Source organism: Artemia franciscana, chromosome 5, assembly GCF_032884065.1.
Source record: "Artemia franciscana chromosome 5, ASM3288406v1, whole genome shotgun sequence".
Lineage (NCBI taxonomy): Eukaryota > Metazoa > Arthropoda > Branchiopoda > Anostraca > Artemiidae > Artemia > Artemia franciscana.
Window position 1 is genome coordinate 9,732,037 of NC_088867.1, and position 18,105 is coordinate 9,750,141.

The window sequence follows — 18,105 nt, forward strand, 5'->3', positions numbered from 1 at the left end:
TGAAACCAAAGGGCTTTGAACAGTGAGTTTTTAATTAATCAAAACATCAGGAAAAATAAATAAAATCACGATTATAATTAAGAGCGCAACCAGGAAAAAAATATTCTTAGAGCAATTATATTTGTGACTTTCAGTTTCATTTTCAAGGAGGCACACTCGTGCCTCTATAAAGAGGCGACACACGACAATGTTAAGCGATCTTCGGTTCCAGTGGTCGCAGAGGGATGGGGAGGGATGCATTTCGTAGCCCGAGCTCCAACTAAGAAACCTGCAAAATTTCATCCCCCTCCAACTTTTCCTTCATGGGGAAAATCTGGCCGAAAGTTTCGACCCGTCAACCCCAGCCCCCCTTTAACGTTGTCCGATCGGGCTGAAATTCACAAGTTAAGGTCCCCTAGGGCCCAGGAGCTTATCCGCGAAATTTCCGATAACTCCTTCCCTGTTTTCCAGAAACCACGCATAGCCACTTAAAATTCATTTTCTTTTTTTTTTCTCGACGCCTACAGGTCACATCCGATATCGGATCTGGGTGTACGAAGACTCATTCGATGCGGAATTCTCCGAGTAAGTGCCCTTGAAAGTTTCGTAGGAAAATCTTAACCCCCCGAAACTTTCGACCCCCCAACCCCACCCCCCCCCCCTTTTAACGTTGTCCGATCGGGCTGATATTCACAAGTTAAGGTCCCCTACGGCCCAGGAGCTTATCCGCGAAATTTCAGCTCGATCAGATAACTCCTTCCCTGTTTTCCAGAAACCACGCATTAGCTACTTAATTAACGCATTTCTCTCCATAAGAGCCCATGTTAATTTGAAATTTTTAAAAGTTATTGAGAAGTTATATTTACACACATGCAAGTGATTAGCTCAGTCGGTAGAGCGTGGGACTTTTAATCCTCTGGTCAAGGGTTCAAGTCCCTTACGGGCGGTTTTTTTTCACAACATCAAAAAAATTTTGATAACACCTGGACAGCTTATCATTTGAGAGATAACAGAATATTAGCTTCTTATGAGCAAAAGAAACATTTCGGTCATTCTATCTATTTTTTTTCTATTTTATACAAGGGTTTAAAAGCGGAGGGGTTGGGGGGCGGCAGCCACCCAACTTCCTCTCCTAATTCCTCTACGAGGAGTACATGAATTATTAAATTACATCCACCATGGATTGTAGAAAAACGTACAGAAATAATATGAAAAAAACTTCGTTTTCTTAAAGAGTTAAAGAGGCTGCGTCCCAAAGTCGAACCTTAAAACGTACAGGAATTAGAAGAGGCAGTTGGGGGGCTGCCGCCCCCCAAACCCCCCACTTTTAAAGACTCTTTTGTACAGGTTTTTTGTTTTTTTGCTAACCCCCCGCTCTTGGCTTCGGAAAGGCCCTCTTTTAATTAACAAAAAATTGAAATGAATGAATAATAGAATAACTTCGAAAAATGTTAAACACAAAAGGACAGGAGAACCATTGCGCCGAAACTAGTAATTAGTAACAATGAAGTCCCCCCACAACAAAAAACCTGTACAAAAGGGTCTTTAAAAGCGGGGGGTTTGGGGGGCGGCAGCTCCCCAACTGCCTCTTCTAATTCCTGTACGTTTTAAGGTTCGACTTTGGGACGCAGCCTCTTTAACTCTTTAAGAAAACGAAGTTTTTTTCATATTATCCTATGTTAAAAGGACGTATTCTTACCAATGCATTTCATTTTGATTCTATATGACGAAGTATATAGAAAATTGACGCCAAAATAAAAATTTTAAAATGAATATTTCAGTGTTAATTACATTGCATTTAAGAAGGTTATTTTTGAAGCAATTTATATAGTTTGCTAATACAGTATTTGGTATTGACGAATCAATAAATTCTTTAACAATTTATTTCTACATATTTGAAACGAATGCGTTTAAAAATAAGAATAACAATTACTGTATATGAGACCATTGAAATTAGGTTGATTGTTCAAATTCAATGATATTAATTCTAGAAGTCTCGATAAGTTTAGATTTTTTTTCATTTATAACGATTAAAGAGAAACTGTTTAAAATATATGTTTTCAGTAAAGCTCAAATGATGTCCTGGCCTTAAAGGGTACAGGAAGACGATGGCCCTACTCTTATTTGAGGCAACTTGTGTCCAATCCTTTTTCTTCAACATGGTAGCTTGAAACCCTAACTTTCCTATTCTTTTTTTCATTTTCGTTTATTTAAGGGTCAATTTTCTGACTTATATTTATTTTTGCTTGCTTTTATTATATATTTTAGCAAAGATAAATTCCAGAAGAAATTCACCTGTAGATGAAAATATTCGTGTCTTTCGAAAAATATTCGAGTTTACTAAGAATGCTCAAAGAATTCTATAAGACTATAAAAGAACAACAGATGTTTATCCTTTCACTCCAGTTTAGCTCACCATCATAGATTTGCAGGGCATAAGGAATGAGTATCAAAGCTTAAGAAAACCAGGTCCATTGCCCCCAATGTTACTACTTAAAGTTTCGTTTCATTAACGGTAATCTTATATAATAATTTTTTTTTTCAATTAGAAACCATTACCTTGGAAACCATCATTGTAAGTGCCCAGACAAAAGTTCTGAAGTACCAAGGGAAACAATTCAAAAAAGCTGTGCTTGTAATGGCACCAGGATGAACTGAGTACGCTTCAACACCTAGAAAAAACATTGTCTTAGACTATAACTTGCAGGTATTCTTATCAACTCGTAAGGAGTGAAATGTGTAAAAGAAGAAACTGAGGAGGGCTGTGCTCAAATTCGAAAAGTCAAATTCGAAAAGCTGTGCTTTTAATGGCACCAGGATGAACTGACTACGCTCCAATGCCTAGAAAAAACGTTGTCTTAGACTATATCTTGCTGGTATTCTTATCAACTCGTAAGGAGTGAAATGTAAAACAGGAAAACTGAGGAGGGGTAGCAATTCATAAAAGCTGCGCTTGAAATAGCACCAGGATGAACCGAGTACGCTTCAACACCTAGAAAGAAGGTTGTCTTAGACTATGTCTTGCTGGTATTCTTTTCAACTCGTAAGGAGTGAAATGTAAAACAGGAAAACTCAGGAGGGACAGCAATTTAAAAAAGCTGAGGTCGTAATAGAAAAAAGTATTCTGGTATTCTTATCAACTTGTAAGGAGTGAAATGTGTAAAACAGGAAAACTAAGGAGGGATAGCAATTCACTGAAATGAGGTAACTAATCACTTAAAAGCTACCTTTGATACTGGGAAGTCAGTTCTTTTTAGATTTCAGAGGCTATAGACGCGTGGCTGTCTTTGAAATGCATGTAAACTCTGAGCCAGGCCAGTATACATGGTTTTGTCAGGATGGAGGAGGGGGGGGGACATATTCTCGAAAACGTTCTGAAGATGAAGGACAGATATGGAAACTTTGAGAATTTATAGCACAAGTCGCTAAATTCTCAAGATTTCAGAAGAGCCATGGAACAGAGCCCCCCCCCCCCCTAGTTGGATTTTATGGCTATCACCCGACAGCTGACGGATAAAATACTAGTGACAGTGTGCAATTTAGAACACTTTGATTTTTGTAAGGTACCTTACATTCTCTGGAATAACTAGCTATATATTGTCTTATCCAGAGAGCAATACTTGACAAAGGCACAGTGAACGTGTAGAAGCCCCTCCTCCTTAGGAGACTAAGGAGGTCTCCTAAGGAGGCCTCCTAAAATGTACGACAAATACTAAGATTCTATAAAGTTTGGGGAAGAAAGTAAAGTTCGTCTGGCAGATAAGACTTTTTTTTAAACCATAGCCCTCTGAACATTTTTCCGGGCTTGCCCTCCTCTGAAAAATTCCCGTAGGAAACTTTGTGCGCTACCCATTGGATTAACAGGATACATGAGTCAGTTTTCGGAAAAGAGGTTGAATGAGTTGCAACTTTCAGTCACCAAAATCATCCCAGGAAATCTGAAAGACAGTGGGTAGAGATATTTCTTCATCTATATCTCTCGGCTTCGTGACTTTGGATTTCGAGGAGTAATGGCAAAAAAGTACAAATCTAAGAGCTTTATATCAGTTTGATTCATACAGAAAGCAATTCCATGTACTTAACTGACTAATATAAATCAAAAGTCTGAAAATGAAATTCTGAAAAAAATGTATAATGAGAAAAGATTTTCAGGTAAAGAGGATTCAGTGATGATGACTATTATTCAGGTTTAACATAGTAGCAGTGGCGTAGCTAAAGTATTTTTATTAAGGGAGGAGGGGGCGAAAGTGGGTGCTTTTCATGCGGTAATGAAAAGTACCTATTTTACAAACACGCTACTTGGTTAAAAACAAGACGCGATACAGTACAAACAATAAACACACATTAAAAAATCACAAAAATACAAGTTCCGGTGCTTGGCTTATACCAAAATTGTCAGCAATGGGCTGCTGCAGACGACAGTAACATAGCGTAAATAGGCTTTCGGGTGAGCGAAGGTGAATGTCGTATACACTCTGTTTTTTTTTACAGCCAGATTTACCACTAGTGCTGCAGTACATATGCCCCCTCCACTTGTCCCAGCCCCCACGTCTAGCACAGGATGCTTAATCTCATAATTAAACCTAGTGCTGTTCTAATAGCCCAGGGTATCGCGCTAATCGTTTGATCGTAATTTTGAATGGATTTTAACACTGTAAGATTTAATTCGTTGTACTAAACTTTTAATGTACGTGACTTATTGAAATATTATTATGTTTTTTTATTAAATTGATTTGTTTGCAGGTTCACAGATTTGTGTTAATAAAAAGCATTGAAACAAAAATTATAGACAGCGCAATAGCGCTGTTTAGGTCAAGACAGAGGTTAGAGTATTACCCCTGATTGTGTAACCTTATATTGTGACATATTTAAATAGCGACCGTATTTCTAATTTGAAAGCATTTGAAAAATAAAGTTAGAATTATTAACTTATCCGTTGGGCATTGTTTGACAAAGAATGTCCAGAGAATCTATACAATATTTGGCATAATTGTGGAAGAAATTTTAAATTAATTAAAAAATGCCAGAGATGCCAATTGGAAGGGAATTCTGAATCATAGAGTTTGAAAATTACTTCCCCCTTTGTACTCTGGGTTAAAAGAAACGGATTCTATAAAAATTACACAAAAGTTTTTCTTGTGTAAATCAAAGTAGCCTATGGGGGGTATATATTTCCGGAGGGGGTCCACTGAATATCCTTTTTTATATGTATAATTCCCTTCACAAGCAAAGCTCAGTCTCCTAGTGCTGCATGATAAAACTGATAAAAAATAAAAAAAACATTATGTGTTGGTACCGCTTATATATGTACACACAATTTCCAAATTCTGAGAAAAATATACATATTTTGTTTAAATTCACTTCATTCTATTCTCAGTAGACATTTCGCAAAGCGTGCTCACGCAGAGATAAATGTCCCAAAAGTTGCGCTGGCGTTGTGTGAATTTCGACTAATTTCAGTCATAATTTTTAGTACATTTTTGTCAATTCTTTTTTTGGAGCTGATTTAAAGAAATATTTAGAAAAGCGAAAATAGTAATAAGTCAGCATCGTATTTTACATAGAGGTAGTTCTACATTTACGGGTCTACATTTGATTCCAAAAGGTAATGAATAGGACGTTATCACCACTTATTAGGCATTTCAATGACAAATAAGAGAATCGAAGTTTCATTTAATTACTGGAAATACAAATTCAAGCAATTAAATGATTCCTGGAGCTGATCCCCCTCTACCAAATTCCATGACCGAACTGCAACTGATTTGACCTATCTAGCTTTAGTACGAATATCATTATAAAAAGCATTAAGTCCTATTTTCTTTTTCAGTGATTTCTTTTTCATTCTGGAAATTATTTTCACTGTAAATCTATCTTCTTCAACGATTCCATTTCTTTCCTGTTTGCAGATATAGAGGGTGTACTCATTTACACTTTTAAAAGTTTTAAAACAAGATAATCTAATCTGGAACTAATAGACTTTAGGAATTAAAAGCACCTTATATATCAGGGAAAAAAATTGACCAGAGCAAATGTGGCAAAACAGGAATTTTACCATTAACAAGGCTCACATTTTTACTTGATGATAAGGTATCAAAGGCAGCATATTTGGAAGAATATTGATGAGGAACAAACAATGAAGTCTAATGGACTTCTATTTCTTTCGTTTTCCTTGTGTTAAAACGAGAAGGAATTCATTAAAAAAACATTTGTCTGCTCAAAGTAAAGAGCAAATTTGACACTTAAAACGAGCAACAATTTTAAAGTTACATAATAAATCATAGTTTTTTCATCAGATTATTGGGGGGACAACTGCTCCCTTGCCCCCCCCCCCATAACAACGCCACTGCTTAGTAGTAAAAGTTTATTGCAAAAACAAGCTTTTGCAAATTTTGAAAAGAAAAGTGTTAAAACCTCAAAACGGTGGTGGAACAAAATGGTAAGTGAACCTTTACAATCGAATTTATTGAAAACCTTAACTGGAGACTTACCACCTTGAATAACAAGGAAACTTACTTTATGCATGGGTGGCGCTGAGGTGTACCCTTTTTTTATGTTTTTTCCCAGGGGGTTATCATATCAAGCCGTTGGTCGTAAAATGTTGGACGAGGGCTCATTCGGACGAATATAAGAATATATAAAATCCTTTTTAAGTAACAAAAGAGATCAGACCACAGCGAAGTGTTGTTTTCTGAAATTTTGTACCACAAAATATTAATTTCTGCCCAAAAAGGGCAGAAACAGCGAGGAATACGAATTCTAAAATAACCAATTTTTCTTCCATCGTCTAAAACCATAAACCGGAGGCTTTAAACCTCTCATCTTAAAAAAAAGAAACAAGAAAAATTACTTTACTAACTGAGTAGCAGTAGTTGCCTCCTTTTTCTTTTTCTTTTTTCTCGCCAGGAGGGTTAGCAGACAACCAAAAGATTGTAGAGAGATGTTTAATAGCTCATCCAAAAAATACTTCTCATATCTGAATGTTTTGTATTAAATGTGTCTTTATAACTCTATGGTAATGTGCAACATGGGGCCACGAATGGCACTTGTTGGTGCCAGTTCTGGAGTGGGAAGGTCAGGATGTTTAGCGAGGGTACCATTTTTATCTCCATGGTTGAAAACCCTTGACTGGTTTACAACTCTCCCTCTTGTACAGCTCCTCTCCGCCCCCTTAATAACTAAAACCTTGACAACACGTTTTGAACAAAAAATCTCCAAATGAAAGGAAATCTCATTTATTTTCATTTTCACGAAAACAATTGAATTGTTTATCTTTGTGGTGAAGTTACACATACCTGGTGAGAAAGTTTAAGGAAGCTAGGAACAAAACTAAATTTAATGCTCTAGTTTAACAAAAGCTCTTGTTGACAACTTTACTGAAACTCGGCGCTTTACTATGCTGTGCTTGCTTTTGTTTTGTTTTTCAAGAATTATGGATTTATACTAAAAATTGTTCATATCATGGCAAGAGAAAGACAACTGAGAGCTTTGTAAATTAGTCTTGTATTTTCTGCCGTTTACGTGTGGACTTTCCTGCAATAACAGAAAATTCTATCTTTTTTTCATCGGTTTTGTGTTTTCAGTAAAGCGCTAATTTTCAGAATCCGCCAATTATGGGGAATATCACGAGTCAGTTTATTTGAGATAATATTGGAACTATATCTTAAATAATTAGCAAAGCTAATAATTAATAAATAATTAATAGTAATTAGCAAAGCTAAAATAATTAGCAAATTTCTTTCTTTTAAGGTTTCAATTTGACGCTTTACTTCCGCAAGACAAAATTGTTTTCCTTTTTTCAACAATGTGGCACGTTCATAAGACGGGCCACATTGCAGTCCATTTTAGACTTACAGTAATAAAAATCACTTAAAATTTTGGATATTTCGTTGTGTTGGGATGAAAATGATAACAAACAAATAATTATCATGAATGATAATTGGCTTCAGGAACATGCCCTGAATGAAATAAAAGCCAAGGAGGCACCCAACTTCAGAAGTTTACACTATGTGGCACGTGCAACGAGAGGGACAAGGGGACACGGCGTTGTTTTAGTATTGCTAAATATAGCGCAAAATGGATAATGCGTGGCAGAACAAGAGATGCTCCAATTTATTCACCAGTTGGTGAAGAGTGAGGAGCTCCCCGATAAAAGCTTTGTAGGAGAATTTTAGATACACTGAAAATAAAAAAGTTTGAAAATCTAACGAAAGAATAATAAAACAGTTCGTGGTAACAAACTGTGTTACCACGCTATTTGGCCGAATTGCTATTGGGCCAAATGAGCGATTCGGCCCAATAGCAACCAAAACTTACAAAAAAAAAAACAAATTTTCATAACAATAGATACATCAAAAGAATGGGTTTCTTAAGCTGATTCCAAATATATAACATTCCTTAAGTTTAATATTACATATCAAAAGCTACGAGCCTGAGAAAATTTAGCGGATTTTTCATAAACGGGGAAACATCCTCCAAAAATAAAGGAATCTTATTTAAAATTGTACCATCATATTTGGCGCATCAGAGAGTCCTACTGTAGAGTCAAATATGAAAATATTTTCAAACCTGATAAAAATAAATATGGATAACCTGGTTTTTCCAGTAGGGTGGAACAATAATTATAACTTAAGAAGAGGCTGCCTGTTTTTTTATCATAATGTTCGTCGGTTGTTAGACTTGACGAGATTCAGATTTCCCAAATCTTTCACTAAGTCCTGGTTTTTCAGTTTGTGATCCCAATCCCTCGCAACTTCTGAAAGAACCTTGCATACATCCCTCAACGCATTTTAACCGCCATAAACAAAAAATGTTAAAACAGTTGAGAAGACAGTTGCTCTGGATTAGTGTATAGCCATTGTTAATGGAATTCGTACTGAGGTTGTTACATACGATGGCGAAAAACATTTCGAAAACCTTTCTTTCAGACAAATAATGCAAGGCAATATATACTTAAGTCATATAAATCAAGAGACTGAAACTGTTTAAATTAGTTTCTTGTTGTCGTATCAAGGCACAAAAATGAATGAAAAAAATGTCTTTTTCTTTTCTAAAAGTAGTTCTGTAAATCCGTTCTAAAAACGGCCAGGGAGATCGATTTGAAACTTTCAGAAGGTTGGTATAAGTGGACCTCCAATTTTTAGTTAGGGTAAGGGGAGATGTAAATTGAAGGACACTATGTGTATTCAGGATATTAAGATAGCATATGTGCAAAACCACGGAAACTGCTTGGGATATACTCTCAAGGTGCGCGGGGTGGGGAGGTGAAAGGGGACTTCACATATGTGCTGGGGACGGCGACTAAAAATATTAAGCCCCTGATCTCCCCAAACGTTTTTTACTATAACCCTCTAAAGAAATTGAATAGAATATAAAAATAGCGTGCATGTAATATCTCTAAAATGGCTCGGGCATAAAGCTGATAGTTTCATGGAACATTAGGGTATGCTAAGTGGACCTGAAATTTATACTTTTGGGAGGGAACCAATAGGGGAGTTGGGTGTTGTAGGACAGTCAATTATTTAGCAGATAAATGTCCCTCTTTACTTTTCACATAATTTTTGAGATTACGTGACAAACACTTTAACTACAGAGCTCGATCATCAATAGCTTGTCTTGGCCATATTAGTAAAATTCAGCATATTTCTCTGCCAGAGTAAGAGTCACATTATCCCAGATGGAGTTACGGGATTGAGCCTTATCAATCCCTCGTTCTTTCCTACAATTAATTTAAAAAAAATAGTTTTTTAAACTGAAAGTAAGGAGCGACATTAAAACTTAAAACGAACAGAAATTACTCCGTGCATGAAAGGGGCTGTTCCCTTCTCAACGCCCCGCTCTTTACGCTAAAAGTCTGACCCTTTCTCTCAATTCTACTTTATTAAACAGTAAAAAACTTTAGCGTAAAGAGTAATGCGTTGAGAAGGGAACAGCTTCTTTCATACACGGATTAATTTCTGTTCGTTTTAGGCTTTAATATCGCTCCTTACTTTCAGTTAAAAAACTAGTTTTATTTTAATTAATTTCTGAACGTTTTGAATTAATAAATTTTTGATTTTGGCTCTCCGCACATAAATTATTAAAATGAAATTTGTATATTAATTCTTTTTTTGGCTAAATTGCTTTCTCTTAGTTGTAATCAGATAATTTTGAGAAAAAGGGGTGGGGGAGGAGGCCTAGTTTTCTTCCAATTTTTCGGTTAGTTAAACTGGCAACAAGAACTTTTAATTTTTAACGAACGTTTTTATTAGTAAAAAATATACGTAACTTAAGAATTAACTTACGTAACAAACTTCTATATTCGTATATTTTTATTATGTATATGAGGGGTTTTTTCACCTCGTTAATAACTCGCTGTTTACACTAAAGCTTAAATTTTGTCCCAATTCTTTAAGAATGACCCCTGAATCACAAAGGCCGTAGAATAAATAGTTGAAATTACTAAAAATACTTTAGCGTAAAGAGCAAGGTATTTAGGAGGAGAAGAACCCCTCATATGCTAATAATCTCTGTTCGTTTTAAGTTTTAATGCTGCTCCTTACTTTCAGTTGAAAAACTTTTTCATATTTGTTTTTTTTCATCGTTTTTTTATAATGATACTACAAAATCCTGCGACCCCTTCATTGAATTTATCCTCCCCGGGGGAATTTCCACCAAAGAAAGACCCACCCACGTAGCCCCCTCCCCTCAAACGCCCTTACCAAAAAATCCCCTTGAAAACGTCTGTACACTTCCCAATAACCAATACTGTATGTAAACACTGGTCAAAGTTCGTAACTTATAACCCTTCCCCCGGGGATTGTGGTGGAGTGAGTCATCCCAAAGATATAGTTATTATGATTTCGACAATGCTGAAAAAAATGGCAACCTCAAAGTTTTGATCTGTTGACTTTGGGAAAAAATGAGTATTGGAAGGGGCCTAGGTGCCCTCCAATTTTTTGGTTACTTAAAAAGGGCACTAGAGCTTTAAATTTCCGCTAGAATGAGTACTCTTGTGACATTCTAGGACCACTTGGTCAATACGATGATCCCCTGGGAAAAAACAACAAATAAATACGCACCCGTGATCAGTCTTCTGGCAAAAAATACGAAGTTCCACAATTTTGTAGATAGGAGCTTGAAACTTCTACAATACGGTTATCTGATGCGCTGAATGTCATGGTGTGATCAAACAGTTCGTGGTAACGAACTGTAGTAAGGAGCGACCTGGCTCAATAGCAAACGAAATTTTTAAAAACGGAATTTTGATACTAAAATATTAATCAAAAGAATCGGATTTTTATGCTAATTTTAAATATATAAGTTTCATCAAATTTAGTCTTTGTCATCAAAAGTTACCAGCCTGAGAAAATTTGTCTAATTTTGGAAAATAGGGAGAAACACCCTTTAAAAGTCATAAAATCTTAACGAAAGTCTCACCATCGCATTCACCGTATCAGAAAACCCTACTGTAAAATTTTCAAGCTCCTATCTACAAAAATGTGAAACTTCGTATTTTTTGCCAGAAGACCGATCACGGGTGCGTGTTTATTTTTGTTTTTGTTTTTTTTTCTTGTTTTTTTCAGCGGTCATCGTATCGACCGAGTGGTCCTAGATTGTCGCAAGAGGGTTCATTCCAACGGAACAGAAAAGTTCTAGTGCCCTTTTTAAGTGACCAAAACAACTGAAGGGCACCTAGGCCCCCTCCGACGCTCATTTTTTCCCAAAGTCAACAGATCAAAATTTTGAGATAGCCATTTTGTTCCGCATAGTCGAAAACCTTAATAACTATGTCTTTGGGATGACTTACTCCCCCACAGCTCCCGGGGGAGGGGCTGCAAGTTACAAACTTTGACCAGTGTTTACATACAGTAATGGTTATTGGGAAGTGTACAGACGTTTTTCAGGGGGATTATTTTGGTTTGGGGGGGTTGAGGGGATAGGGCTAAGTGGGAGTATTTTTCTTTGGAGGAATATGTGATGGGGCAGAGAAATTCAATGAAGAGGGCGCAGGATTTTCTGGCATTATTATAAAACAAAAACAATGAAAAAATAAATATAAAAAAGTTTTTTCAACTGAAAGTACGAAGCAGCATTAAAACTTAAAACACACAGAGACTATTACGCATATGAGGGGTTCATCTCCTCTTTAATACCTCGCACTTTACGCTAAAGTATTTTTAGTAATTTCAACTATTTATTTTACGGCCTTTCTGGTTCAGGGGTTATTCTTAAGGAGTTGGGACAAAATTTAAGCTTTAGTGTAAAGAGTGAAAACCCCCCTCATATACATAATAAAAATATAAGAATATATAAGTTCGTTACGAAAGTTAATTCTCAAGTTGAGTTTATTTTTTACTAATAAAAACGTTCGTTAAAAATTAAAATTTCTAGTTGCCTTTTCACGTAACCAAAAAATTGGAGGGCAACTAAGCCTCCTCCCCGACCCCTTTTTTTCTCAAAATCGTCCGATCAAAACTAAGAGAAAGTCATTCAGCCAAAAAAAGAATTAATATACAAATTTCATTTTAATAATTTGTATTCGGAGGGCCAAAATCAAACATGCATTAATTCAAAAACGTTCAGAAATTAAATAAATAAAACTAGTTTTTTTAACTGAAAGTAAGGAGCGACATTAAAACTTAAAACGGACATAAATTACTCCGTGTATGAAAGGGGCTGTTCCTTTCTCAACGCCCCGCTCTTTACGCTACAGTTTTTACTGTTTAATAAAGTAGAATTGAGAGAAAGAGTCAAAGTTTAGCGTAAAGAGCGGGGTGTTAAGAAGGGAACAGCCCCTTTCATACATGGAGTAATTTCTGTCCGTTTTAAGTTTTAATGTCGCTCCTTAATTTCAGTTAAAGAAAACTATTTTTTTTATTTAATAAGTTTTAATGTCGCTCCTTACTTTCAGTTAAAAAACTTGTTTTTTTTTACAATAATATTGCCGATGATTTCTTTACGATAAAATTCAACCTTTATTGTGTCAACCTTTATTTTTTTTTCAATATACTGTCCAAAGAGAGTTTCAACTTTAATTTTCTAATATATTATCTAAATGAAATGGTTTCATCTCCCTTAATCTATGGTCCAGCAGTATTCCTAGGCAAGGCCGTATTCAGGGGGATGGGGTTACCGAATTTGACACCCCACCCTCTATTTTTTGTCTGACCCGTAAAAAAAAACAATGCATATAAGGAAAGTTTTGGTGCGTTTTTGAAAAATTTTTGTAAACCCCCCCACCCCGAGCCAAAACTCTTGAATTGTTCTTTTCCTATGATAATTTTATGTTTTTCTAATTCAGAAGAAAATAAATTGACTTCAGACCAACCCTCCCCCCTGTAATACTAACATACAAGTTCCTTCTGTTTTCCTATATTTGTTGCATAATAAGCATTTTTGGTATTTTTCCTCCTCTGAGTGAAAGTCCTCTGTGCGCGCCTTTCTCTAAACATTGAATACAATTTTTAAGTATTTACGAGTTAGAAGGATTTAACTCTAGATTAGCCAAATTATTCTTTTATCAAACAGTAACAATTGTTATTACTGGCATGGAGCACCCGGACAATATAATTGCCAAATTTTTAATGACAATATAATTAAGTGTCCCAACTTATCAACTTATCACGTAAGGTGGGAAGGTGGGCTTATCAGGGAGAGAGATTGGGAAGGGGTGCCAAGGAGGACTGGGACCCATTAAATAAAGCTAATCATATGAAGAAACAACTGAAATCAATGCGAGTAATATACTTTCGGGACATAAATACCTACTTTATTTGCCTCGATCTTACCATAATCATGCTATCAAAGGTTCCCGGTAATGAACTGTAAGTAAGAGCGACACGGCTTAATTGTAACAGAAAATCTAAAAAACAAAATTTTGATATCAAAAGATATATCAAAGAATCGACTTATTATGCTGATTACAAACATACAAAATTCATTAAGCTTAATGTTATCCATCAAAGCCACGGGCCAGAAAAAATTCCCCCGATTCTCAAATAAGGGAGAAACACTTCCTAAAAGTCAACGAGTCTTAATGACATCATTAAGATCATAATTAAAATTAATGACATCATGGATCTTATGATGTGATGTGATCTGATATCTATCTTCTATATATATAAAATAAGTTGTCTGTGTGTCTGTCGAGTGACGTCATGTCGTCATGAAGTTAGTTGTCGTCATGTTTGTTATGACGATGACGTCATTAAAGGTATTTAAGACATTCGTTCAAAGACAAATTTTTAATTGTAAGAAGATCGTGGACGGAAAAATGTTTAATTGTAAAATGACTGGAGAACCTACAATGGCAACAGCCGAAGAAGCTGCTTAAAGAGTCTATGCCAAAAAACTTGCAGCTGATAAGAAAGTAAGAAAAGAAAGCGTGCCTAGGAATCACCAGAACAGCAAGAAAACAGGCTTGCGGCGATAGAGAAAGTAAAGAAAACTAATAACCGGGACACGAGGAATATAAATGACGACCGGGACACTCAAAGAGAAATTACAGACTGGGACACTGGGACAAAAATGACGACCGGGAGATATAACCGGGACACAGGGAATATTCATGACGACCGGGACACTCAAAGAGAAATTACAGACTGGGACACTGGGACACAAATGACGACCGGGATACTGGGAATATAAATGACGACCGGGACACAGGGAAACAACTACAAGGGGGATGCCGGGGGCACAGGGTGCCTAGATCTTTTAAATGACAATCGAATAAGCCCCCTCTGCATCTTATACGACCACCCCTTCCATATTAAGTGCCTCTGGGAAATAATAAACAAACAGACATTATAACACTGAACCCTTTTGGCTCTTAGCTATAGGCAATGCTATAGGATTTAAAGAAAGGTTTCAACTTCGCTTCTTATGAAAATCCGGAATTATCCAGGGAGAATGTGTGTGTGGGGGGGGCGGGAGAATTATCTGGAGGAATTTTCCGTGGGGTGTATTTTCCACGGGGTATTTTCAACGGGATGTGTAGGTAAACGCCGACTCCCAGAAAACCCTTTATCAAAGGACATTCCATAAAGGCTTAAGGTAATAATAAAGGCTAATAAGATTTATGGGGATTTTCCTAATTGTCCTTAATTTCATCAATTCTATGCAACAACGTTGTTTAGTTTGGTAAAAACCTGAGGATAAACTTATAATCTTGATTGTAAAATATGCCTTCCACAGACATTATCTGTTATAAGTTATTAAACAAGTCACTTTGTCAATAAATCCTACTAAAAAATACCTTGTGACAGCATAGTGGATAAGACCGTGCCGTTCGACTGAGAATGGTCGGGTTCGATCCCGACTGTCGGAAGGAAGGAAATTCAGTTCGCCAGGAAAATTCATGTTCAATAATTTTTTTTGCAACAATTTTGTAAACTTCGTAAGCAATAACCAAAAGGTATTGTTAGGACCGTACTCGAACAAGAATTGAGCGATTTTTTCCTTGAAAATTTAAAATTGCTGCCAAACATTTTGTTTTTCCCCATAAAATAAGACATAGTCGAAAACTTCATAAGTAGCCCAAACTGAAAGAAAGAGATTCTTGATAATAATGAAAATGAGAAACGAATCAAATTTTGATGCTTATTTAAAATGTATGATATTCCTCCAGTTTAAAGTGACCCATCAAAAGATGCGTGCCGGAGAAAATTTCCCTTATTTTCAAAAAGGGGGATAACTCTCCTAAAATTCAATGGATCTTAATGAAAACTAAATAATAAAAAAATAAGTTTTTTTTAACTGAAAGTAAGGAGCGACATTAAAACTTAAAACGAACAGAAATTACTCCGTGTATGAAAGGGGCCGTTCCTTCCTCAGGGCCCCGCTCTTTACGCTAAAGTTTGACTCTTTCTCTCAAGTCTACTTTATAAAACAGTATATTACTTTAGTTCAAGAGCGGGATGTTGAGGAAGGAACAGCCCCTTTCATACACGGAGTAATTTTTGTTCGTTTTAAGTTTTAATGTCGCTCCTTACTTTCAGTTAAAAAACTTGTTTTTTTATGTAATTTTCGTTAAGATTATATGACCTTTAGGGGTTGTTTTCCTCTATTTTCGAAAATTAGGCAAATTTTCTCAGGCTCAATACTTTTGAAGAAAAAAACACTAAATTTGATGAAACTTGCATATTTAAAATCGGCATAAAAATCCGATTCTTTTAATGTATCTTTTAGTATCAAAATTCCGTTTTTTAGAGTTCCGTTTACTATTAAGCCGGGTCGGTCCTTACTACAGTTCATTACCACAAACTGTTTGATCATCACGTTTAAAAGGTTACGACGGTGGAGCACATTTTTTTTTTCTCTGATTGTTTGGTTTTCTTTTTGGTTTTTAGTCAAGATTAGAATTTGTTTCTCTTATTAGTTCATTATCAGATTCTAATGACAATACAACGATTTTTATGTTTTATGTTACCGTTCATCTTTTACCGTACTATGTTACCGTGCTAGTCGAAGGTAGTAAATGTTATAAAATCCCAATTTGGTGTAATTCGGTAGTGCTGACTCCAAGTTTCGAATTTAAGCCTCTGTAATACCTATAATCTATTCAAAGTAAAGTGAGCCATATATGCCCAGGTTATCAAAATAGTGTATTTGCATTATCTAAGGCGGTGAGGCGGTGTTTTTCAACCAGTGGGTTGTGACCACCTGGAGGGTTGCGAAGACTCAGTAGGGCAGGTCAAGAGGTCGAGAGAAAACCGTTAAAAAATCAATAAACTTTAAAAAGGTAGGTATATTAAGAAAAAGTAAATATGATGGTCGTTACATTAGTTGTTTATAACAATTTTTTACAAACACTAGCTAACAATAAAAATTCGTTTATCGCATTCCTTCCTTTTAATATGAAGGTTGTACTTGGGTAGTTTCAACCAATTTCGTCCATCGTGGATCCTTTTTTGCAACACCAAGGTCAATTTCCAAATTTGGGCCATTTCTCAGTTGACTTTTTATTTGGGCCATTGATGAAAATGCCAACTCGCACAAGTAATAGATAAAAAATAGGATCAAATACTTCAAAGCCTCGGTTGTTCATAATACCGGGTATTCTGATTTCTTTTTAAATAAAAAGTATTCAAATTTTCAGACTTGAATTCCTAGTAAAATATCCCATTGGCAGAGAATTCCAGCCGATTCTCTTTGAGCTTGGTTGCTAAATTTGCCTCATTTCTAGCTGCCTTTAAAAACAGATTCAAGATTCATCTTTGACCATTGTTGTCCGATAACTCTTGCACTCAGAAGTAATTACACAATTCGTTCTTTAAAATATCTAGCACCATTTTCATACCAGATATACATAAGAGTTGATGTTTATCTCGCTTCCGAATTCTTCAATAAAAGAATGTATAGACGAAAATAAATCAAACTTGTTTTGATTTATACATGATTACCAAAATTCGATTGTTTTTTTATAAAGCCTTGGAGTTTATCATTTGCTGTAATGATATTTTCATCCTGCCTTTGAAGTCTTTTATTCAAGTTAATTAAAGGATCAAATATGTCAGAAAGAAAAGCCAATTTCAAACGGAATATCGGGTGAGAAATGAATTCAGAGTAATATGACTTGGCGTGTTGTAGGTACAGTAATAGTTCAGCGCAAGTCCCATTCAAGTCCCATTACTCTGGTCAGTACTTGGCCTTTTGATAACCACCTAACCTCTGCATGGTAAAGCAAATTGCGGTATAGTTCTCCCATATCATCTAAAATGATTCAAAACAATCGAATCTGCAGCACTTTTCCCTTAACTGACTTTACAATGTTAATAATAATATTTAGAACTTGACAGTAGGGAAAGTGTATGTAGCTCTGACCACCTTGTTTTGTGCTACGATCTTACATATTTTTTGGCAGATAAACTTGCCGTTACTCGCATCAGCCCTAGGAAGAACAGCTATACATGTTATGAAGATCAATTCGTACCTGCATATTTTTCAAGAAATTTTTATTATAGATCTGTGAAAATAGGATAACTTAATGGTGATAAATTTATAATGGTTTGCTGATGCACGATTGATCGTTCAGTTTGCAGTAATTTTCTATCGGATCTTAAAAATACGATATTATTGCTGCTTTCTGTCTTCAAAATAATTTTGGATGGGCTTTATTTAGGTTTAGAATGCATCCTCCTTTCTCCTTTT

The 18,105-nt window shown here is 35.8% G+C and overlaps 1 protein-coding gene across 2 annotated transcripts in view; it reads right to left on the reverse strand.

The window, feature by feature from the left end:
- LOC136026962 (retinol dehydrogenase 11-like) overlaps window positions 1–18,105 on the reverse strand; it is a 120,451-nt gene that overhangs the window by 37,419 nt on the left and 64,927 nt on the right. For both annotated transcript variants that reach the window (XM_065703827.1, XM_065703826.1), the window contains exon 6: window positions 2,539–2,651. In XM_065703827.1, the coding sequence (XP_065559899.1) occupies window positions 2,539–2,651 (113 nt within the window). The remainder of the gene's footprint in view (window positions 1–2,538; window positions 2,652–18,105) is intronic.